Here is a 25,700-nt window from a genome sequence, read left to right on the forward strand (position 1 = left end):
GATATATCAAAATATCTTAAATCAAAACTGTTGATTAGATTTTACATTATGTTCAAAAATAATGGCCAATAGCTTAACTCGATCCAGGCGGAGAGAAATCAGTTTTTACCTTAAAAAATGAACTTCGAACTCTTATTACTCATCAACTATAAACATAATTATCACAAACTGTATTGCAAATCAAAGATCAATCTGTACCTTACTGAATAATTTCCTCGTGAAAATTTTCAAGCATAATTGTTGAACTTGAATCAAAGTTTGAATGTCACTCGTCGGGAATGGGTTTATCTTATACTCTAAGATTTTTTGAAACAGCTAAAATTTTCACGTTTTAGCAAAATAATTATCCCTTTCTCCATACATCTTGAACGTCGCAGTATACTTAAAGAATTAATTTGGGGTACAATATGTGCAGCATGTCTAGTGTAGGTTAAATGTCTTTTCTATTTTTGAAAATATCGAAAAAAAATCAAGTGCGGCTTGTCACGCGCCATAAGCTAAACTTGAAACTCGATATGATGTTTTGCATAAAATGGCTTTGCTTATTTTCTCGAGCAAAAAGGTTTATAATCCCCATTATTTTTTTTTTGACTTTTTCATAGTCTACCCTAAATGAACTACAACAGGTACTGCCTTATTCCATCACTTGACAACCTAATTTTGATGGTAATGCCATGGCCCATGACATTACAGAACTTATTGGACATGTAACTATGAAATAACGTTCATAATCAACCGACAGTGGTTTGGCTAACTTTAGATTTCATCTACATGTTTGATATCTTTGATTCTATGTCCTTCTTGCATCTTAAAATTGCCTTCCGCTTTTTATTACGTTTTGGCGGTTTTTGTCAATGCACCTGCATCAGAACCTATAGCCATGTGCTAATTTAACACGTGTGCCGAATATTAGTTAAAACGCAGTTAGCTTTGATTTCCTTACGACTGGTTTCATACCAGGCGAGAGGAGGTGAGTGGAGGACTAAAAGCAAAGGTAACTTGTAGTCAGAACAGGAGTGTTTGCGTTGCTACCCACAAAAAAATAACAAACTTTAGTGTACCTCAGCTTCAGAGTTTGCTTAGGAAAAAGGCAATTTGAGTAACTTTCGTTTGTCGTGCGCGTGACTGAAAGACAAGCAAACTCTATATATTCCGATTCAATTTAGTCTTTTACTACTTATATTTTATGGTATGAAAAATAAATTTTCATACCATTTATTTAGACGATTTCTTATTAATGCAAAATGTTTTCGCAATGAAGCGGCAACAAAGGAAGATTATCTTATATTTATTTTTTTGTGAATCGCTTTTTCACTAGATCCATGTAAACAGAGAAAATCGCTAATAATAAGAATATAACAAATGCCGGAGAGAAAAGCCAAAAGCACGTGCGATTCGTTGCTCATTCTCTGTATATCTCTCACTGCTGAAACTACTCCCAATTCTTCCGACCAACAACAGTGCCATCTGTCTCGGTTCGCAGCACGTTCACTTCATCACGCGCCTCAATAATCATTTTCCTACTCAAAGCTGATAAGTTCGGACGTACGATCGATTTGCTGCGTGTAGGCTTATAGTGGATCAGTATTTCAAAAAACAATTTCAAAGTGAAGTTAAATTTGTGACGAGTAATTCCATTGTAATTCGCAGTGTGTTATAAGGTTTCTACAAAAAACTAACGCGTGTTAACGTGATTTTCAGAGGACTTTTCACCGATCACGTTTTTTCTAACGGTCAATTTTACTCCGCTGATGGTGTCTTTTTAAAACGCAGAATTGTTACGTAGATATTGATGCATTTTCACCGAATTTGGACCACCCGGAAGCAGCGAAAGTCGCAAATTTGCCTCCAGAACGTTAAATTATAAAGTCAATCATGCAAATAAATTGTCTTGTAAGAGCACTCTTAATCGTAGCGTTCGCAATAATTAGCGCAGCCGGCAAGAACGCCACTGATAACGATGAACTGTGGATGCTTTTAGTGAGCGGAAAGCTTAACCAGATCAAAACAAATACAGCGCCGGAGGTCACACCCCGGGACACGCCGATTCATTCAGAAACGGCTATTAGCGGCAATAATAATTACGAGGGAATTGATAAGACAACGCTGTCGGAAAATGACGATCAGCTGTTCGACTTCAGGAATTCCTGGGCGGAGGAAACGGAGCAACTAGAGAAGAGCAGTGGAGAAGATGGTATCGTCACAATGGCGGCATTGTTCAGTGACGAGGAGCAAAGTTCTGTGGATTTCGATGCTAGTGGTGAACTATTCGATGATAATGAAGAAATGCAGGCAGATCAAGCGGACTTTGGCGATGACATTATCGATGTGTTACGCAGGAAACCTGCGTCACGGGAAGTGTTGAGTTTACTCGGTTTGTTGAAAGAGAAAAATGAAACAGATGAGATGAAACAGAAGCTGCAACAAGTGCTTCGACCCGTATCGGAGCGTGAGGGTATGGGTACTATTTTGGAAGAAGCTTCTGTTCCGAGAGAGAAGACTTTCTACAGTGAACCGCTTGTTTCTGATGGAGTGCATAGTCCTCAGATTAGTAACATTTTGATACCAAAGTTAGATACCAAACTGTCTAGTATTCGTAAACAATATGAGGCTCCAAGTGAAGGGCAACGTAGTTTGGTAATTGTTTTCGATGCAACAGGATCGATGCTGGATGATCTGAAACAGCTGCGCGATGGAGCTAAACTGATCATTGATGAAATCACTAACCTGAAAAATAATCCAATTTACAATTACGTGTTTGTGCCGTTTCGTGATCCACAAGTCGGTCCTCGACTGGTGACTCGTAACAAAGACGAACTGCTGCAAACACTGGAGAACCTGCAAATCTATGGAGGCGGAGACTGCCCCGAAGCTGCACTGGCTGCCATTTCAAGTGCAATTGAAGCTGCCCTTCCGAATTCATTTGTATTCGTTTTCACTGATGCTACCGCTAAAGATTTTAAATTAGATCAACGGGTTCTACGGCTGGTACAACAGAAACAGACACCAATTACTTTCTTACTGACAGGATTCTGTGATGGGAAAAGTTCGCCTGGACATAAAGTGATGAACGACATTGCAGCCGCCAGTAATGGGGAAATTTTTGATTTGAAGAAAGATCAGATCGAACAGGTTCTGCTTAGCATTAAAGGTATGTTGAACATTGACCATGTTCCTTTGAAGGCAGTAGATTCTCGGGGAGCTGAAACGCATCATATCGACCTGGATGTGGACACAACACTGAAGGAGTTTAGCGTTAGTGTAGCTGGTCATCGCCCAAACATCGAAATCACTGATCCACAACAAGTTCCCTACAATAAATCGAAAGCCATATTAGATTTGGAAAATGTCAAAGTTGTAAATGTTCCCGAGCCGATTCCAGGAAAGTGGAACATCAAGGCTGGTTCTAGTTCGCCCCACTCTGTTCGTCTTTCAGGCAACAGCGACGTCAAATTCAAATTTGGTTTCTCACAAACGAAACCAACTTCCATTGCCACACTCTTTCGCCAGCCAGTACTTGACGCAGATAACATACTAACAATTCAGCCCTCTCAAACAGACCGTATCGATGTGCTGTCGAATGTGACAATCACCGCTCACGACACTAGTGAGACTGGAGCAGCTGCGTTTAAGTTTACGCTTCCGCTGGTCAAAACTCTGTTGGAAGATTCGTCCATAGTTTACACGACTGAAGCCTTCAAGGCTCCTCGGCAAAAGTTTAAAATTTCCGTCACCGGAAAGGATGTGAATGGTAATCCTATAAATCGCCTTATATCAACGGCCATTCAGGCCACTGGGTTGAGTGCTCCAGAACTTTCGTTGGACTTCACAGATACAGAGCTACTAGAAGGTGACATCCTGCAGATCAACTGCCGTGTCGAGTCACTCCTTCCAGTTACTGCCCAGTGGAAGCGATCCAATCGACTGTTGGTGGAAAGAAACTTTGAGTAAGTATGCATCCGATGAGTTCGAACTATTATAATAATCTAATCAATCGATAAACAGTTCAACAGATTCCCTGAAGCTTCGAATGCCAAATGTAACAACTAGAAACTCGGGTCGCTACGCGTGTCATGCCAGAAACAGTATAGGCGAAACTGAGATACTAGCGGTTGTTAAGGTGAAACCCCGACCGGAACCGACTGTTGGAGTTTATCCGAAAGATATTGTCGCGTTTGAGCACGAGGTCCTTATAGCACTTCGCTGTATTACAAAGAATGTTAGCCCTAGCGCACCGAAAACATGGAGTTTCAATGGAGTGAAAATAGAAGCAGCTTACGGGAAAGAATATCTAGAACTGTACAATATTTCATCCAACAATGCGGGGTCCTATGAATGTCGGGTGGAGTCTGATGGAAGAATGATTTGGGATTCAACTAACGTCACAGTGGAGTACGCGCCAAAAGCCTCTGGAGAGGTATCGAATGTAGCAACAGCTGCATATGGGAAACCCCTGCTTTTGGAGTGCGGCTTGGAAGGAAATCCAAAACCCATGATCACGTGGAGTTACAGAGTTCTGGATGAGATTGAGGAAAAGCCTCTCCTAGAAACTGGTTCTAGCTTACTGCTGCCTATCGTTTCACCCGAGGTTGAAGGATCGTATATTTGTGACGCTAAAAACCGCCACGGTTCGACGAGGAGAACGATCACGGTATTGGGCGAAGCTAACGGTAAGATGGAAGAATCTAAGTTACATAATAGTAAAATATTTTATTTGTAGAACCTCCAAAAATCCCGAAGTTGAACGATACGATTCTTTACGTTCAGCCCGGAGAAACAGTAACCGTCAACTGTTCGTGTGATCTTTGTCAACCACTGAGTGAGTACATTTGGACTAGTGATCAATTCACCTTCGAGAGCAGCCCGTACGAAACGCATAACAATGCACGAGTTAGTTTAAACATCGACCAAACTCGTAACGCAGTCCAGTACCAACTGACTGTTGAGCACTTCAGTGCGGCAGATCAAGGTAGTTACAGCTGTATTCTGTCCAATGCCCATGGAGCGGACAGTATTGTCGTGGAAACTCGGTTGATGGAAGCTCCCACCGTGGAAGGAATTCTGGTTGATGATGAAGTTACTAGCGTGGAGCATGTTGGGTTGGAGGACTCCATACATCAGCTTACATGTGATAGTACAGGACTTCCAGACCCTCAAGTATTCTGGTTACTCGATGAGAAAAAGTTGAATAGCACAGATCCACGGTTCAGTCTGCGCAACGATAATAAAACGCTCGTGTTTATAGAGCATTTCACACAGGATCATGCAGGTATCTACCAGTGTCTTGCAGTGAACCCTATGGGAACCTTTACCAGCAAACTAGTACTGCGTTACGGAAGCTCTCCGATATTTCTCAAAACATCGCCAACAGTCATCAGCGCTCAAATCGGTAAAGAAATATCACTCGACTGTCGCACTTCTGGAGTTCCAGAACCAAAACTAAGCTGGCATTTCAATGAGGAGCCACTGAATAAAAGTATGCCGTTCGAAGCCACTCTGGAAGACTCTGGAATCTACACGTGTACGGCAAGCAATACTTTCGGACAGCAATCTTTCACCACTACTGTGGTAGTTTACGGTAAACCTCAATTTTTGCTCGGGCCTCCAGAAGATACCGCCATTGCTGTGTCCCGTGGTAAAAATGTGAGCCTCGAGTGCACCGCAACTGGTTTTCCAAAGGTAAGCAGTAGTAATTTTACAATTCAGTGGATGATTAGTTCATTTTTTTTATTAGCCCAACATCAGCTGGACATTCGAGGATCACCCAATCAACCAACAAAACGTTGAGTTCACCAACACTGGTCTGCTGGTCATGAATGCTACGAAGCTCTCCCAGGGTACTTATGTCTGTAATGCTGAAAACTCAGTTGGCAACAGCCAAAAAGTATACTACTTAGTAGTAAAAGGTTAGTTTGACGTACAATTTCAAGCAATGCAGTACAGCATTATTTTTCAGAACCGCCAAAAATTACTGCTAACATTCCTGAACGTGTTCAGTTACTACCGGAACAAGAAATAGAGCTTCACTGTGACGGTGAAGGTAATCCTTCACCGCGACCCTCGTGGAGCCACAATAACACACCACGGAATTCAAGCGCAACTTTAAAGATTTCACATAGTCTACAAGCCACTGGCAACTACACTTGCATTCTCGTGAACGAAGAAGGAACAGATAGACGATCAACAGAAGTAACAGTTCTGACTCCTCCGACGAAAGCTGGAAATGCTTCCGAAAAGCCACAGATCGTGCAGGCTAAACTGAATAACTCTCTAGCGCTAGTGTGTCCATTCGATAATTACGAAAGCCTACTCTGGCACCTCAACGAGCGTAACTTAGACAGCTACATTGATTTGTCGGACGTTAACGCATTACAAAACATTCTCCACATTGACCGACTTCGACAATCGCACGCTGGAACGTACACTTGCTTCGTGGAGAACCCTGCCGGTCGCAATAACCATTCGTTTATAGTGGGAATTCTAACACCACCAAAAATCGAACACATTGAGCACGGAATGAACGATAACAAGGATGAGAACCAGCACGAATTGGACTCCTCTGGAGATCCGAACATAGCAGAAGTCACACTATTACGCGGGGAACAGTTACGCTTGATGTGCCACGCCAGTGGATCACCACAACCGACGATCTTCTGGATCAAAGATCAATCGGTAATCACCAGGAGCAGTGAGCTTGCGATCGAGGACATCGATACTCATCACAGCGGACTGTATACCTGCGTGGCCGAGAATGAATTGGGCAACGCCAGAAAAGTATATCGATTGGATGTGATGACATCACCCAGCAACTGGGGCGAAGCTGTAAGTCACATCGAGGTGTTCAAGGGTGAAGACCTGCAGCTGGAGTGTACGATGCGCGCTAATCCCCCGGCCATATTTCACTGGATGAAGGATGAGTAAGAATTTTGTATAGGTTGAAGTGGTTTCAGTTTATGTTTGACAAATGAATTTATTTGTTTTAGTACAATTTTAGAGGAATTTGAGGGTGCTTTAGACTTGAGTAGCGTACAACCACAGGATTCGGGTTTGTACACTTGCGAGGCGGAGAACATTTTCGGCGTCGACGAAAAGCAGTTCCATGTTACTGTTTATCGTAAGTATTTCTGTTTCAACGCGGGACTACACCTTTCTTCATTTCACTAGGGTACATTTTGTGCAAACCGTCGTAGCTTTCACTTAAGAAAAAATGGAATTCTTGAAATAACCAATTTTCATTCACAGAAACTCCGGAGATAACACGATTCCCCGAAAGCCAAATGATTCTTATAAGTGAACCTCTGACAGTTACTTGCCATGCAAACGGTAATCCATTACCCGTACTCAGCATCATCTACAGAGGTGAAGTTTTGGCTTCAACCTCCGACTTGGATCCTGACTCCATGGAACTCGATGAAACCTATCGACTAAAAGGCAAAACGTATGCCCTTGGAACACAACTTTTCACAGCCACCAGAGTGTCCGAATTCGACATTCAGATAGGTCTGCACCAACCGAATGCAACATCCAACTCTGCCGGAATGTATCTATGCTTAGCGCAGAACGCTGTAGGCTACGACGAGCAAAAGTCCGCAGTTGAAGTGCTCGCTCCGCCGTTCGTTCAACTGAACAGACTCAAATCTGGACTATCGTTCCACATCTTGGAAGGGCTGCCACTGTTTTTGTTCTGTCCCATATCCGGCCATCCTAAACCAACCATCAGCTGGTTCCGCAACTCCAAACCTATCAAATCCAGCGGCCAAACTCTGTTCCTATCATCCACGAGTCGAAAAGATCATGGGAACTACACCTGTCTGGGTGAAAACTCAGTCGGGAAGCAGGAGCTTGCGTTTTCAGTCAGTATTCTGGTGCCTCCAACGATGATAAACAGTATAGTTTTTCGTGATAACGAAGCGATAGCCGATCAACCAGAACAGGAAGAGATTTCCATATTGAAAGGCGACAACGTTACACTAGATTGTGCTAGCTTGGGCAACCCAGCACCGGAGATATACTGGACCAAAGTCGTGTACTTGGACGAAAAACTAAACGAAAGGTTGCCCAGTAAAGATTCCGTCTTGGAGTTGTACAGCATTGAAACAACATCGACATATTCATGCTATGTAAACAACACTGCCGGATCAACGCAGAAGTTGTTCCATATAGTCGTCCAATCTCCTCCCCAGTTTAAACAGATTGAGTACGTGGTAAAGCCGATGGTTCTGTTGCACCACAGCCTTGATTTGAACTGTGAAATGGCTGGCGTACCGGAAGTGGAAGTATTTTGGATCAAAGATGGTACAGCGGTGAATACTGACCGGTCGGGATTTTTCCTCGCCTCGAACGGTCACATATTAAGAATTTCGGCCGCACAGTCCTCGGATGCTGGAGAATATAAATGCGTCGGACGTAACCTGCATGGTCAGGTTAGCCGCAAGTTTTACGTTAGTGTAGAAGGTGGGATGTTTATGCTTTTAGTGCTGGAAAATTAAAAACATTGATTTTTGGTTACAGTTCCTGTCAGCTGGTCACCGTGGGGTGAATGGAGTGCGTGTAGCTCTAGTTGTGGCAAAGGAACGCAGTTCCGGTCCCGCATATGTCTTCTGATGACCGGTTCACCAGCTCATGGGCCTCAATACAATTGTGTAGGTGAAAACATTCAAATTAAAAATTGTGAAATGTTGCCATGTCCAGTAAACGGAGGCTGGGGAGTGTGGAGCAAATGGAGCAATTGTTCACTAGACTGTATTACCGAATTTACCGGGATGAAATCTGTGAGTTTTCGCAGTCGCAAATGTGATTCTCCGGCTCCGTCACTGGGTGGTAAACCTTGTATTGGAGAAGAACGGGAAGAGACAATTTGCAATGTAAAGTTCTGCCCTATCAACGGCGATTGGACTCCCTGGACCAACTGGACACCTTGTAGTGAGACCTGTGGATTTGGTCGATCAATTCGTTGGAGAAGTTGTGCTAACCCTGCGCCCCGAAACGGAGGACTTCCATGCGTGGGGTCGGAAAGCGAATTACAGATATGTAAACTACGCGAATGCATCGTGGACGGCGGATGGTCCGATTGGAGCTCCTGGTCTAAGTGTAGCAAATCGTGTGGTGTCGGTGTGCGTCACAGGAAACGCTCCTGCACCAATCCGGAACCTAAAAACGGTGGGAAACAGTGTGAGGGTGAAAATGTGGAAGTCGACAAATGCTCCAGCAAATCGTGTCGAAACGATGCACTCGTGAAAACCATCAACCGGGTAGATTCGAAGGTAAATTGTTTTCATGTGATGAATATTAGTTAATACAAGTTTTTTGCAGCGCAAGTTTTCTCCTCTGCTAACATATGAGTCCACACACCCTTCTGCAGAAAATGACTACGAAGATATTTCCGCAGAAAACGAACCACAAAAGTTTAAAATAATTCGAAACTTTGAATTCGCGGAAGCACCTCCCGTTGAGTACATTGATCTTCCAACCGAGCAGGATTACGAAGATGACCAAAATGGCTACCATAAAATTATTGTTAGTCTGAAGAACACCGTCAATCTAACGCAAGATACGACAGCCTATAATTTAAACTTCGGCGGCGTTAGTAATGCGATACAATTCAACTGCATGGCTGGAATGATCTACAACGAAACACTTCGGAGATGTGTAGATGTGAATGAATGCGAAACTGGTGACCACAGCTGTACTGGTCCGGGTCAGGTGTGTGTCAATAATAAGGGCGGTTACGAGTGCTTATGCTCTTCTGGATACCGAATGGTGTCGGATGCGTGTGTGGATGTTAACGAATGTCGAGAGGAAACGCACCAGTGTTCACATTACTGTGCGAATAATCCCGGTAATTACAGCTGCTATTGTCCATCAGGTTATACGATGGCATCCGATGGCAAGACATGTTCCAAGCGTAGAACACGCGAACAACCTGCATATAGTATCATTAACTACGAAATGACTTGTCCCGAGGGATACTTTCTAACAGGAAACAAGTGTGTTGGTAAGTAGGTGCTAATTTTTGAAACAAATACAATAATTTTTAACCTAATAAATAATTTTAGACATCGATGAGTGCGCTGTTAAAGAAGATGAGTGCAGTGAGGGGCAAACTTGCTTGAATACCCAAGGTAGCTACGTATGCGTTCCAACAGCTTGCCCTGAGGAATATGACGAAGATGAACTTACAGAGTGAATGAACAGTATTTTATATTTTTCATAAATTTTAGTATAACATTAACATCTTACAGCCAATGTTACCAGGACTGCCGCTTCGGTGTTGATCAACGATGTCCCGATGGAGCACACATAGAGCAAACCCTGACATACAAGGTAATAGTTCTGAACAAGCACAACCCTAGACAACCGCTGGCAACACTGTCCATCCCAGCTTATCAGCGCCATACCACCGAGACGACGTTTGCTTTTCAGGAACGAACCTACGGGCACGTGTTTAGTTTAGAGAAAATCTCACAAACATCCGGGGCAGTGCATCTATACGGCTCGAAGCGAATGCAGCGTGGTAAGATCTACAAATTGAAAATCGTTGCACACGCGTTCGGGATCGAATCGCATTTTATGGACTATGTGCACAAGTTCACTGTTTACGTGCACTTTGTCGAGCAGCTTAAAAAAATTTCGTAAAAAACTGAGAAATTTTATTAGACAATACCTACATCAGATAACCCAGTTGATATTTTAAATTTATATATTGCTTGTAAGTAAAATATTTAATAATATCGAGACAAAGAAAGCTATCAAATTTACACTGAATGGTTCACATGGTGAACCACGCAATAAAGACTGGACAGTTTTTAACCAAACTTTCTAAATCATTATTGGGAGTCACGCTTTCAAAACCGAAGGCGTTTTGGCGCCTGCGGAGCCATCACCAGCGATGCTGGAGCGTATCATGGAGGGAATTTTTCCACGCCACGAGCCAAGCTCTTGGTTTACGGCTGCCGAGTCTCACGCTCGACGTTCCACTATCTTAAAGACCAGGAACAGTCGGTCAACTTACCAGACATCCAATTCGTGAGCGACGACAGTTGCACCGAGGCTGAGGAGGAAACAAGGCTTAGGAATAAGGAACTCATCGTAATCACCAATCCATCAAGACGACCATAAATGTGGCCCTGGGCTGTTCCGAGTAGTTACGCAGAAGTGCTTGAATGAATGCCTCTCCCGGAAAGGTGGAAGCGACAGAGATTGATCTCATTGCCGAGGGCTGTGTAACCGCCACGGAACCCAACGGCGTATAGACCTATCTATCTGGTGCTTAAAAGGATCATCCTCAGCAGATTGGTAAAGTGCACAGAGGGTGTCAACGCTAGTGCTAGTTAGCAGTTCTGAATTGTAGCAACTATCGTGCAATCACGCTGCTTATAAAGTACTCTCCCAACTTCGCCGCCTAGAAAAGAATTCGGCCCGCGCCACCACGGATAACATCTGTTCACTGCGCTAAGTACTCCAGAAATGCCGCGAGTACAACCAAACTACGCACCACCTATTCACCGACTTCAAAGCAGCGTATGACACAATCGAACGAAATCAGCTATGGCAAATTAAGCACGAACATAGGTCCCCGGAGAAAATTACGCGATTGGTCAGAGCGACTATGGATAGAGTGATGTGTACACTGCCAGTTTCGGGGACGCTCTCGAGTCCATTCGAATCTGGAAGAGGGTTGCGGAAGATTGATAGACTTTGAAGAGCGGAGATAAAGACGAGTGCCACTACGATCTTCAGGAAGTCCGGCCAATTAATTGGCTTCGCCAACGACATTGATGTTATGGCTCGTGACTTTGGGACGTTGACGGAAACGTACAGCAGACTTAAGGCAGAGACCAATCGAATCGGACTAGACATAAAAGACTCTGTTAGCCTCCCATCACGGATTTTATTTGACGGTGACAAAATCGTGGCGTTTTAAATCGTTGTGTGTTTGGGTTCACTAGTGACTGCCGACAACGATACTAGAAGAGACTAAGAGAGACAAAAAGGCGCATTATGTCCGGAAATCGCGCTTACTTCGGACTGCGGAAAACGTATCGATCGAATAAAATTCGCCGCTCCACAAAGTTGACCATCTACAAAACACTTATTAGACCTGTAGTTCTCTACGGCAACGAAACATTGACCTTGCTCGTGAAGGACCAGCGTGCCCTTGGGGGGTTTCGAACGAAAGGTTTTGAGAACGATCTACGGTAGGGGACAGAGGGTAGATGAAACATGAAGGTTGCCGGGGAAACCCACTATAGTCCATACTATTGAAATCGTAAAGCTACGGTAGGCTGGGCATGTCATGAGAGATCCTCCACAGGTATGCACACCTAATTCATCTCGGCAAACTTCCCTACAGCTGATTGAGTTCGGCGAAGTTTTGAACGAATGTCAGCAATATATTTCGACGAACATTCAGCAAATATATCAATTTACCGTAAACCAGTAAGTATTGACGTTTCGTTTGCCGAAGTTCTCGAAAATTCTGCTGAAAACTTGTAGAACATTTCGCTGAATTTATCAGCTGTTGAGTTCTCGGCAATAAAATCTAAGTGTGTGGTAAATAACCAGTTAGGCTTCCGGACAGGAAGGTCCATGTTGGATGCCAGTTTTTCCGTCATCGAAATGGCGAAGGTAACATTCCAGCGCACGGGAAAGGGCATCCGTTATTGCACAATCGTGAGGTTTGACGTGAAGAAAGTGTTCAGTAGCGTTCGCGCTTAGCACCATCCACATACGGGTGTCGTTGTACAAGATTTTGGAAAATAATTGCTAGAATCGAGTAAAAACGCATATTTTCTTCTTAAACCAATCTGCTAATCCATGGAATGAATTCTTCTTAGTTCACTTTAGATTCCTCATAAAGCATAATCCTCAAAAACTCACAGGATGAAGCAGAATTCTTCTGGTATCCAGGCGTAGAAAGCTCCTCCTGGTGTTTATCGAGAAAAAGGAGGTTCTGGAGGAGGTTGTGACCCCGGCACTTTGAGACTTCTACGGGAAGGATCATTACGTCTTTTAACAGGGGGCCGCACAGAGGAGTAACTCGAATGAAAACCTGGCCAAAATTATTTTCGCTGCTACTTAGCAATATTTTGGGAAATATTTAGGTGAGAAGTGGAAGTGGCTGGTTCGAGTATTGTATCAAAAAGTAGCTCTAAATATCACACACACAACTTAATGCTTACATTTACATAGCCTATGTGTCTTCATTAATGTTAGTGAGCAGATGAAGTGATACGCTCGTATGATTTGTTTTCGCAAAACTGGCAGCGAAGCAAATCAAAGAATTTACCAGAAAAAATGATGTAGCAAAATATCTTCATTTAGAATTATCAATTTGTACTCACAGATTATATGATGCCTCGCGGAACCTACGTAGGGATACCATCCGTCCTGATTTAGCAGGACATGTCCTGATTTTGTGATTCTATTTGAGCGTCCTGATTTATTTTTTATATTCTACCATTTGTCCTGATGTTCTTGAAACAGTCAATTTCGTAGCGTATCTCTTACGATTTCGGGATACAATCTCAGCGAAGTGACGAGAGAAATCGTCAAACATCTTACTTACCTTACCAGTCAGCTCCAGGCCGAAGTGTCCCTTGCTGTTCGAAGAAGTCGTCTCCATTCAACTCGGTCCATGGCTGCAGCTCGCCAGCCATGTCGTCTGCGGAGGCCCCACAGGTCGTCTTCCACTTGATCGAGCCACCTTGCTCACTGCGCGCCCCGTCGCCTTGTTCCAGTCGGGTTGTTATCAAGAACCATTTTCACCGGGTTGTCGTCCGACATCCTAACGACATGCCCAGCCCACCGTAGTATCCCGATTTTCGCCGTTTGAACGATGAGTGGTTCTCCCAGCAGCTGATGCAACTCGTGGTTCATCCGCCTCCGCCATGATCCATCTTCCATCTGCACTCCACCACAGATGGTACGCAACATCTTTCGTTCGAAAACCCCAAGGGCGCGTTGGTCCTCCACGAATGTCAAACATCTAGTAACTGTGAAATGACGAGACAGACCCGCGTTTTACAAAATACGTCCCGCGAAACTCTCATATGCCCCGCGGTTGAACCCCCCGATGTCATATTTTCCACTGCGACAGTGTGCCTCTCTAACAATCATACTACTCATTCATCTGACTTTTCAAATCTATAACTATTAGTATACAGGACAATTGCGTGGCTAACGCTGTGATTCTATTAATACTAACAGTCTCTTCCAGGTTGGGTTTTGAAGCTTTGACAACCTGCTTGTTAGGCCAGTATCGTACCTCGTGACAAGCTAGGGGGTCTTAGGCTTAGATAAAATTTGTGCCGAAAAAGAATGTCGTGATTTCTACCTTCGACCATATGGTATCCCTAAACCTACGTAGGTTGGAAAAAATCCTTTCGTACTGAGTGCTATTTACCCGGAATATTGATTCTACGCATCAAGTTAATTTTAAGTTAACTTAAATTTGTTGAAATCCATTCACTTAATCAATATAATTCAATCTTTGTTGAGCTGAAACTCTGTTTTAAGCATGAGACAGGGACCCATCAGGTATTTTTTTTCATTTCCCATGTACGCGTGATCACTTAACGTCAAAATTTGTCATAAACAACATATTACAAACGGGTCGCAAATGTCAATCCGGAAGTTATTTGCGTGTTCGTGATATTATGAACTTCCATTCCCTCGATGATTATATGATCGGATTCCGCGAAATACATAAAAATCACTAATTTCGAAAACTTCTTAAGAGTAGCTATAATTTTTAATTTCGGAATTTCTATTAATCGGTTTATTAGCATTGAATATAAAGAACTCATTTGCTGCAAAATATTGATCAATTGTCATTTTTTTGATGCCTGGCACAACTTGTTACTATAAATGGTTCGATTCCCCAAAAAATGCTTGAAAATTTGTCAATGTTTACAGCGCTTCCAGCATATGATAATACCGTTTAACGTTTATCGAGTGATGGCATTTTGTGATGCATTTATTTAAGGTGCAGAAAAAAATATAGCGGCACCAAAAAGCGAGAAAAACTTTTTTCTTATTTTGGCCAGCTTTTTGTTCTAGGTACTCCTCTGTGCGCCGTACCGGCCCACATGGCGTATATCATCCAAATGTGGTGTCGGGAGGATTCGACTGGTTTTCTGGATAAGGCTTTGTGGCCTACCAGCTCCCCGGACCTCGTACAGGCTGGTCAATCAGAGCGAACATTACTTACGTACTTAATTACTTTCCTGGTGAAACATCCTCACAATGTTACGTCAACGCAATCGGCGCATAACAGCTTGCCTTCAGTTTTTTGAGCGTCCTACACTTCCAAGATCTTGCTCCACTTGGTCCAACCATCTAGCTCGTTGCGCGCCTCTACGTCTTGTACCGGCCGGATTTGAGATGAACACCATTTTTTCGGGATTGATGTCCGACATTCCTATAATATGTCCCGCCAATTGTACCCTTAGCTTTAGCGACTTTTTGGATACTGAAATCGTCGTAGAGTTGCGCAAGCTCGTGATTCATTTTACGCCTCCATGCGTCATTCTCACATACTTCGTCTAAGATGGTCATAAGCACACGTCGTTCGAAAACGACTAGTGTTGCAAGTCCTCTTCGAACATTGTCCATGTCTCGTACCTGCAGAGCACTACCAGTCTTATGAGCGTCTTGTTCATAGTGTACGGGGACGAAACTTGCCAGAACTCAACTTATTGTGAAGTAGGTACAACTTCCAGTTACAATACGTCTGCGGATTTCTCTTCTGCAGTTGTTGTATGACGTTGCCAATGATCCGAGGTACACAAATTCGTTAACCACCTCGAAGTCTTCTGCATCGATGGGTGCCTATGGGAGCCCTATTGCGCTCGGTTCCCCCTGCTAGCAGATATTTTGGCTTTGACGTATTCATCTTCAATGCAACCTTTTCTGCTTCACATTTCAGCTAGGTGTATTGTTCAGCAACCGCCTGGAACGTCCTCCCGATGAGGTCTGGCTGGATTTATTAAAGATCGTGCCCCGCATGTTAAAGGCCGCACTCCTACAAGCGCAATGTTGAACAGGAGGCAGGAAAGACCGTCGCCTTTTCGAAGCCCCTTGCGAGTTTCAAACAGGCTTGATACTGCACCCGGTATCTGCACACAGCACTGTACACCACGCATCGTGGCCTTAATCAGTATTGTTAACTTCGAAGAGGAGCCATTTTCGTCCATAACTTTGCATAGCTCTACACGGTCGAAAGTATTATAAGCGGCCTTAAAATCTATGAATTGGTGGTACGTGGGGACTTGGTATTTCTGATACATTTGAAGGATCTGCCGCAGCGTAAAGATTTGGGCTTGATAACTTCCCACAAACCTTGGTACTAGCGGCGAGAGGCGGCGAAAAAGATCTGGGAGAGTACTTTTTGGGCTGCGTTACTTGGTAGTTCTCACATGCCACCTTGTCGCTCTTCTTGTATATTAGGTGTATTACTCCCTCCTTCCACTCCTCCGGTAGCTGTTTTTTATCCCAGATCCTAACTATCAGCTGATGCAGACAGGAAGCTTGATAAGATCCGCTGCGATGCCATCCTTTCTAGCTGATTTGTTGTTTTTGAGCTGCTTGATAGCATCCTTAACTTCACTTATCGTCATTCACTGAGCTGGCCGTCATCCGCTGTACCGATGAAATCGTTCCTCCCACCATCTTGGTCCTCTGTCACCTCACCTCACGTTCATCCGTCAAGATTCCTACATCTTTAGTTTAGTTTCTTGTAGAATGTACGTGTTTCTTAAGAATGGTACTACTGCTCCATTTCCTCACACTCCAGTACTTCCAGGCGGCGCTTTTTGTCCCGGAAAAGATGAGTCTGCTGTTTTCGTTTCTGTTTGTATCGACTGACGTTATGATGGGTCCTTTGCTGCATTCCTCTCGGCTAGAATCATTCAACACTTCTCGTCAAACCAGCCGTTACGTCGATTCCTCTCGACGAAACCAACAGCATCTTACGCAGTGTTTTTAATGGCTGTTTTTACAGTCTTCCAGTAGTACTCCAGAGGGGATTCGGTAAGCTCTGTCTCATCCGACAACGCTGCTCCAAGACTTTGCGCTTACTCAAGGAGTTTTAGACGCTTCAGATCATACCGTGGATGGGCGACGGTAGCGGATGTTGTATCAGTCTGTTGTGGTGATCTTCAGGTGCACCGATATGGGAGACAATGCTGAAAGTAAGTACTATGGCCATGTTTTTGGAAGTTAAAGAGTCGTAGGCCGTTTTCGTTCGTGAGCCGGTGTGTGCTGAACTTTTCTATAACCGATCTGAATTCCTCCAGATCAACCTGAGCGTCGAAATCTCCGATTACGATTTTGATGTCACGCCCTTCTGCCTTTTGCCCATCAAAACGAAAGCTGTGCCTAGCTCGTGCGTGATACTCCCTTCCAGTATACCTCCTGCAGCGCTACAATGTCGAACTTGCGTACCCTCAATAACTCGAAAAAAATGTGAGTACTTAATACCGAGGACCAAAAAATTAAGAGGCTTGCAATGTCCGAGTTCCCAATCGTTAGTCCGTTTTCGTTACCTAGGTCTACGCCGATTGTTTCGGTCCGTTTTTCCGGTGGGTCGTAAGTCCTGCATCAACCCCCAGTCTCGCCGGAGGACCGTCGTGACAGCACTGTTTAGAGTCCCACGCTGATACCGAATGTTAGTCAGCCGCCCCTAACATGGAGATCCGCACTGTCTTGGTGCACAGACGCTCGGGTTGGCGAAGCATTTTCTCTACCGCCGAAATATGGTTAACCCGCCAATGGTCGCGTCGCACTCTCTTACTTAACTCAGGATACACCAAGTTGTGTTCATGTTTTAGCTGACCTGACAGTCCGTTGTGATCGTATGACTCATGGAGGTATGAGTACGAGTACAATACTCAGTACGAGGCATTCTCGTTCAAGGTTTTCGCTAACGACGTCTTGTCCAATCCGACATGAGTGAGACTAGACTGTTTCTTGTTGTTATGGATAAGATACTGGTTGAAGCTTTTGACAATAGCTTCATCCCGAGGATTGCCTTGGAGTCCTCTAACAATGGCTAACGACATTGCCTTGCTCGCTCAACGTCGACGCTAGATGACCTTTCCGAGAGCTCACAAGCTCCCAAGACTAAGACTAAATACTGAACACTGGCAATCTCTTCAACCTAACAGTAGCGCGATACAGAGTGAGCAGAAGAAATAGTTTCAATGTTACCCTGCTATACATCGCCTTGCCTGGTGGTGGCTTCATCATAAATACCAAAACTCTGGATCATCGATGGAAATGAATTATGCACACCTATAAGAGAGAGAAACAAACAAAACTAATGGAGGATGCATTACCGTTTGCGTTAGAAAAATTGACAAAATTTTACAATTTTTCATGGGTGTACTTTTACACGCACACAGTGAAGCTACTCCGTTCAGTAGTGTGCGCGTTCAAAGAACGGTATCCCGTCGCGTCGAAAAAGGACATCGTGTGGCAGTACGTGGACACCGGATACGCACATTCCGGCAACTACATCTTTTTTTATTCTTGCTCATTTTCCGTCGGTCTATTTCCGCCACTGTTGTTGTGCCAATTACCGACGCAAGGGAGGCGACTCCACCCAGGATCCTAACTTACGACCCGTTGATTAACGGACCGGCGCCAACGGCTTTACTTCCTTATGCGATGGAAGGCGTGATCTCAGAGATTTTTCGCCTCAGAAAATTTCCCGGTGTCGGCTAGAATTGAATCTAGACCTGTTGGGTTGGTTGTGAGTGGATCACGCCACCCCACAACCATCGACACCTATGTCGGCGTTGGGATTCGAACCCAGGCGTCGAGCGTGGTTGGCGGAAACGTTACCAACCAAGACCGAGGGAAAAGTAACTAAACCGCTGCGTGCGCCTGGCCGGGACGTCGGTGCAACCGGCCAAACACTGAAAAAGTACCTGGTGAACATGGACATACATGCCAGCAAACAGCAGTCCCGTCCACTAGTCTCGGCGCTGCAGGCAGTGACACAGTGGCAGCGGCTGAATAAAATGGTCAAGTCGTTTTCCCGGCAAAACCCGACGAGGCGGTGGAGATGGACGACGAGACCTGTCTCACCCTGGATGGCAACTACTAGCAGAGCACTTCGTATTTTACTTTTCCCACGAAGTAAGTAAATTTTCAGAATTTATATGAGCAGTTGTCCACGTGGGGGGGAGGGTCAAAAACGTTTAAAATTTGTCCACGTGATATGTGGATGGCCCTTAAATTAAACGACGAAAGAGATAGAAAACATGCCTACACGCATGTTTTTGTCCGCCATAGCGAATGTTCCGGTTAACTGCTGGAAGGCCGACGCAAGGACATACTTTTTTTGCGAGGAAGCTAACACGATTACCTTCCATGGGAAATTTACCAAACTCAAATATCTGTCTTAGTTATTTTTTTATAACCATCCGAAAAAAGTCCCTGTTTTTAACGCATACGTTATCCGATATGTTGGAATAAGGGTAAAAAGTTTTACTTTATTTACGAGGAAAAAGGCACATGGTGCTTTCATGACAATAAATCAAATGATTGATAATAAGGATAGATCAAAATACTGAAAGGTTTCACTGAAAGATAGTTATCCAACTCACAGTTACACACGAATGTAAAAAAAATACTACTGGGTTTGTTCAAAAAGTTTATTTCAAAACGTCTCTTTTTTGACAGTGCGTGCAGGAAAAGGGTAGACATTCTTCTACAGTGAACTATAGCTGCTTGCAAACTCTATCATATGCACTGGCTCTGTTTCAAGCTCACTAGGCAAAAAAAACAGATTTCTCAAACAGAAGACTTCACTTCCTGTCACTATAATAACAGCTACGGGTTACCTCAACTAAACAGATGGGGGTTGGTTGCCTAACGTCTACATTATTATCTTATTTCCTCACATGTATGTTATTGTATATTTCATATGAGCTTCGATCACGAGCAAGGTTAGTCACAATCTAAGGATAAGTTCGCAGCCAATTAAGGGCCTTATTTATTTGCTGAATATGTATACCGAAAATTCCCGTCCATTCACACCAATCCATTCAGACAATTTCTTTTTTTTTGTCATCATGGTAAAGCTTACTGCTAGATAAAAGAAGAAGGGTGGTGAAAATAACCAGGTATGAGGAATGAACTTCCTAAAACGTTCCTATCACTAAATAGTTTTGTATTTTTGTCTCGTTATCGTTTACAATGCCTTTGGTAGCCATCCTGTGGCGACGATTGAATATATTATAGTTACGGAGAACGATAAAAAGTTTTCCTACCATAGTCAGGTTTACTTTATAGAGAAGCGTATTCTTTATTTTTGTTTTAAATTGCATCTTGTCCTTAGTTTGTTTTTTCGTTTTGGCTCAAAAATTGCGCCCATTGATAGCACAATCGAAAGTTCGTGCTATATATTCACTCGATTTGATACAGAAAAAGATGAACTCTCGCTCAGTTGCAGTCCACATTTTGGTATTTCAGTTTAAACAGTGTTACAAACATCTGCATTTTAAACGATTGTTAATAAATTTAAGCAAAACGAACCGAAAAGAAAAAAATACTAACTAGAAAAGAAGACGATTATTTTCCGTTTATTCTTATCTCATTGGTACGCGTGACACTGAGTATTGGACTATTCCGGAGTTTGGAATGTGACAAATAAATGTTGCACTACCAGAAATACCATCAAAAGTGTAATTCACCTCTCGGTATTTGTTTAACCAATGTATACTTTATTTTGGTTTAATTGGTCGAACATAACCAATTCCACTGACTCAAAAATAAAAAAGGCAATAAAATGTTCATCGATCTTATACACGGTGATAATATAGTTTTTCGTCGTGAATATGAAGCTCCTCACAATTTATTACAACCTTGGTTGTGAATCAATTAATTTCTACTTGATTTATGTCCCGTTCTTGTCCATGAGTGTTACTGAAAACCGAACTTGATAACTCTTTGATCTGCTATCTCTGCTACAGAACCGTATATCTACAATGCTCGTAACCTAATAAGGGCTCGGTCGACAGTTAAAATTTATCCAGAGCTGCTTCAATGTTTTAAAACAAGGGAAGATAATTTACATCAACAATCTGAATCGAGTTTCACTACTGGAAGGAACCACAGAGTAAATGATGTGAACGTGTCCGTGTGAAAATAAAACAAAATCACTAGAAAGCAGACAATAACGATGGCCTCGATCTTATTTTAGATCGACTTCCTCGCTGGTATCTTCGTCAGACCACTCATCCAAGGGTTGTTCTTTCTTCTCTGACGCAGTCATCGTCGTTGCTTTGGGAGACTGTTCTGGTGATGTGTCGTTCTCAGGTTCACTGGCGGACTGCGACTCATGATCTATGAACATTTGCGCCATCTTAATGTTCATCTCGTTGACGCGTTCTTTGCAGCGCGTTACCAAATCTTCGTAAGGCCTTCCATGGAGAAAGCACACAATGATTACTGTCATGTTGTCCCCTCCAATGCCTCCCATCTGACAATCCGGAGCAAGACAGCGTGTCATCAAATTTTCACAAATATTCTGTGGATAGATCCCTTGGGCTATCTCGGCCTGCACAAATTCCAGCACTGATTGACTCGGTAAAACATCCCATATTCCATCGCAGGCAATCACCAGAAAATCCCAATCATCACTTATCTCACGTTCCTCGACATCCGGATATGCTGTCACTACTTGCTCCTCTGGCAGTTTATCACTGTTCTTCTTCAAACTAAAATCTCCCAACGCCCTCGAAAGAGCCAAGTAGCCGTTGACCCTATTGTACTCAACATAACCACCAGCCCGTTTTATCCTTTCAAGTTCGCTTGCATTGTTTGGCTTGTGATCCAAGGAAAGTACATCCAATTTTCCACCGACACAAGCGATCGCTCTCGAATCGCCCGCATTGGCACAGTAAAGTCGTTCATTTTTTATTACCACAGCTACTGCCGTCGATCCGGCCATCTGCTCCTTCAGTGACTCGTCATTCAGCATCGCATCGTCAACGTCCAAAAAACCACGCTGGAGGGCCCGCTTCACGTCGTCCCCGTACTCGGGCCTTCGCGTGACAAACTTGTGCAAATGCTTCCCGGCATACTGGGCAATGTTTGCCCCACCGTGGCCATCGTAGACTGCAAAAAATGCCGTGCCCGGATCATCCGGCAGCGACAGGATGTGGGTATGCGAGTCCTCCATGTGGATGCGCCAGCCCTGCATACAGCTGGATCCCACCTTGTAGTAGTCATTTTGACAGAAGGCCGATTCTTTTGACGTTTCCGGCTCGGACAGTGTCTGGCCCATTGTTTACCGATGTTGTTTGTGGTGCCTCAACTGGCCGGAAACGAGAAACATAAGAAACATTTTAAAATAATGTATGAAATTGTAATTGTGAATAATTTCGACGATGCATAAAAATTTGAATAATTATTGCTAGTTTCTATGCAGCGGAAACTTTCTATTCTACACTTTTATCAGGAATTCACAATCAGAAAATCAGGCATTCAATTTTGAATATTAGGCACTGTCATTGTAAAAGAATCAAGCAAGTAAAACTAATATCATAAATGGCTATTATCTCATATTCAAGTAAGCATAACAAGGAGAAAAGGATTGCTTTAAAAATTATATCAACGAGTCATGTAAATTAACACAAATTGTCGGAGAAACCGATAAGTCACAACTTACACACGCAATTAAAAGCATTCCTTTGCAAACCTCGGTTCTAACCGCTTTGTTTCCATGCGTACCCGGTTAAACTATTACAACATTGGCAATGAACCTAGGGCATTGTTTATGCACACACAAAAAAAAAAGAAAAACTTTGATCTTTCTCTATCACAGTTCAACCGCTGCTGCAATTGATGTGAAGCTAATTCACCACACATCCACTGTTTCGTAACATCGAACAATAAAAAATGCACCCCTCAATTGCATCACAACATCGTTTGCCTTGCTGCAAACGGGAAACTTCCTAAACCCGATCACATGTACACGAACGACAAAGCGCAAAAACAAACAGGACGTGATCAATTATTTACTGTTTAGTCTGCAGCCACTAAATGAGAGAATAAGCACTCGTTTGGCGGTGGCGAACCAATGCCAGTGTCGCGTTGCTGGAAAGAAAACACTGGGTCAAAAAAGACACTCACCCAGTTGGGGACGCTCCCTAATTGATTATATTCTGCTGATCAATTAGCCGCCACAGCTCTTCGGGTGCGCCTGCAGGATCGACTCGGGGCTCGTGTAATTTTCTCTGATTCTATTTTTCACCACGGTCTCAACCAAACATTGCACCGGAATGATGATAATAGCCCTGCTATGGCAAGCGCCCTCTGCAAAATCTAAACTCGTTGCACAATCTTTCCAAGCCCAAACCAAGATTCAAGACTGATTGTTTTTATCTCCACTGCTCCGTCTTCTTGCGATCCTGCTTCTGGGTGCGCTTTACTTGCCCCCCTACTGATAACACGCAGGCAAATAAATGTCAGTCAGCCGCGATAATAAGTAATTTGCAGCCAATCGTGAGACGCGGGGAAATACGTCGTCGGTGAATTATCCGCAACAAAGACGGCGATGGTGGGTGGCAGGCAAATTGAAATAAAGAAAAATAAAACAAAGCTCCCGTCACAATTAGAACACTATAAGAATTTCCAGTAGCAATCAAACGGCAACACAGCAGACGTTTTTTCTACCAACAGTTACATTAACTTACCTGCAAATGAAACATGAAACCAAAAAAGGCCAAGAAAATTAAAAGATTAGCTTATCAGCCAGCAAATACGACAGAAACCATACGATACGAATGTAATGCGCGGACGTCGAAATAGCGTTTGACGATGGTTTTTTTACGTTTTCCAGTTTTTGACAGTAGTTTATGACATATTAGTGGATTCGGCAAATTATGTCTACCAACATTGCACCACAAGTTACGCACCCCTTGCGGAATCGGTGAATAGAGGCTTATGAATAAAATGAATAAATTTTACCTACACTCAAAATATTTTTCACGTAGTACAGGAAATTTCACGTAACAATAACGTAAAAAATATTTTGACTGTATCTCAGTTCTATATAAAATTCAGATACAGATTCATGGTAATGATTATTTCTCATCAACGGTACGCAGCTAGCAAGATATCGTATACCGAAAGTGACAACAAAATGCTCTTGATGTGAATATTACATCAGTTTGAAGTCTTCATATATTTTATCAGAAGAAAAATATATCTGGCAACATTTGTGTTGCCAATTTTTCAGAAATCCCAAATCTGACGAGAGCAGAAAGGTTCGCATATTACGAACACGCAATTAAGCGACCGCCTTATGGTGCGTAAAAAGCTGGATTGTTTGAGATACACTATTAAAAAGTGATGAATAACATCGATTGTCTAAATCATACCGAGCAACCAATCACCACCTCTCTTCACAAGCACTAACGACACTAACGGATACAACCGGTCTGACTTTGTAAACGATTTGTTGTTGTTGTTTTTACTCGAGGTCGCTTTCTGTTCCTAATATTCAAGCAACTGTATAACATCACGGTGTTACGTGTTACCGTGCAAAGGATTTTATTTCAAATATACGGAAAAATATACCGCTTCACACCATTAAATTGATTAACCCTAATCGAGTGTATTTCCAAAGCTATCCAGCTTTCCACGAGCGGTAATGGCGGACAGTGCACGTAGCTCGTTTTGACGTTTCCTGTAGGTCGGGTAGTTATCAATCGCAGTAACGGAGTGGAAAACATAACATTTTTGCAACGTAGCATAGCAACTTTAATAGACAGTTTTGTTTATTATGATTCGCGCATGCGCACGACGAAATATAAATAACAAAACGCCCGTTGATTGTTGAAGTTGCTACGCTACGTTACGATGTTGTTATACTTTCTACTCCGTTACTGCGATTGAAAATTCTTTGACCTACAGAAAACGCCAAAAATAGCTGCGTGCACTGTCCACCATTACCGCTCGTGGAAAACTGGATTGCAAAAAAATTATTGACATAAGACAGGCTGTCGTAATTCTACGTTAACCTTGCGGTCGTATCTTATAAACAACCTCTTCCACTTTTTTTAAATACATGAAGTTATAGACCATCTCACCGAATCTCTATAACCTCACTTTTCTGACAATTAGTGGTAACTTTGTTTACATTTTGGACTTTGTGTTTTTTTATGATGGAGCAATCGTGTGCGCAGTGGAAATGCTGCTCGATTTATAGCTCCTAATGTGCTGGCACCTCACGCACAACATTCATAGGGCATTTTGGTTAGAATTGAAATGATCTGCTATAATTGAAACAAAAACTGCATCGTCCGAAGGTTAACAAAGTTACTAGTAGCTGTCAAACTCAGATGCGTGACATCACCGTGCGATGGTCTATATGCTGGGCTGGAGCTAACCTAGCATGAGTTTTATCGATTTAATGTCAAACAATTTTTAAATTTTAAATTTTCGCTTGAATCGTTCTGGTCTCCAATTTCAGATGGTTTCGTTGAGTTTCCCGAAACAAAATTCACGATGTATTTTGCGGTGAGAACAATAAACTGACAGTGTTTTTTTTACTATAACCATAAAAGACACGGTATTTTAATTGTAAACTTGCCAACGATTGTTGTCATTACCATGTTTTAACAACGTTTTTTGTTGTTGAATCTACCATCGACAATAATTTTACCATAGAGTTCTCCAAGCGG

At 43.0% G+C, this 25,700-nt stretch overlaps 2 protein-coding genes across 7 annotated transcripts; one reads left to right on the forward strand and one right to left on the reverse strand.

Annotated features, from left to right (window-relative positions):
* Nucleotides 1-1,527: 1,527 nt before the first annotated feature.
* Nucleotides 1,528-10,814, forward strand: LOC129730796 (hemicentin-1-like). 2 transcript variants are annotated; one of them, XM_055690368.1, is made up of 12 exons: nt 1,528-1,639; nt 1,702-3,947; nt 4,006-4,670; nt 4,721-5,679; nt 5,735-5,906; nt 5,957-6,917; nt 6,984-7,114; nt 7,243-8,454; nt 8,512-9,263; nt 9,313-9,994; nt 10,056-10,182; nt 10,242-10,814. In XM_055690368.1, exons 2-12 carry the CDS (start codon nt 1,876-1,878, stop codon nt 10,633-10,635), a joined length of 8,127 nt encoding a protein of 2,708 aa, XP_055546343.1. In that variant the 5' UTR covers nt 1,528-1,639; nt 1,702-1,875; the 3' UTR covers nt 10,636-10,814. The 2 variants fall into 2 exon arrangements, with proteins under 2 accessions (XP_055546343.1, XP_055546342.1); XM_055690367.1 differs by having other exon boundaries at nt 1,533-3,947.
* An 8,833-nt stretch (nt 10,815-19,647) lies between these two features.
* Nucleotides 19,648-23,858, reverse strand: LOC129731369 (probable protein phosphatase 2C T23F11.1). Of its 5 annotated transcripts, none has more exons than XM_055691284.1 (3): nt 23,709-23,858; nt 23,146-23,452; nt 19,648-22,327 (listed from the first exon to the last, which is right to left on the reverse strand). In XM_055691284.1, exon 3 carries the CDS (start codon nt 22,295-22,297, stop codon nt 21,203-21,205), a length of 1,095 nt encoding a protein of 364 aa, XP_055547259.1. In that variant the 5' UTR covers nt 22,298-22,327; nt 23,146-23,452; nt 23,709-23,858; the 3' UTR covers nt 19,648-21,202. The 5 variants fall into 5 exon arrangements, with proteins under 5 accessions (XP_055547259.1, XP_055547257.1, XP_055547262.1 ...); XM_055691282.1 differs by having other exon boundaries at nt 23,146-23,455; XM_055691287.1 differs by lacking the exon at nt 23,146-23,452.
* Between the last annotated feature and the right edge of the window lie 1,842 nt (nt 23,859-25,700).

The sequence above is a fragment of the Wyeomyia smithii genome, chromosome 3 (genome assembly GCF_029784165.1).
Source record: "Wyeomyia smithii strain HCP4-BCI-WySm-NY-G18 chromosome 3, ASM2978416v1, whole genome shotgun sequence".
In the NCBI taxonomy this organism is placed as follows: domain Eukaryota; kingdom Metazoa; phylum Arthropoda; class Insecta; order Diptera; family Culicidae; genus Wyeomyia; species Wyeomyia smithii.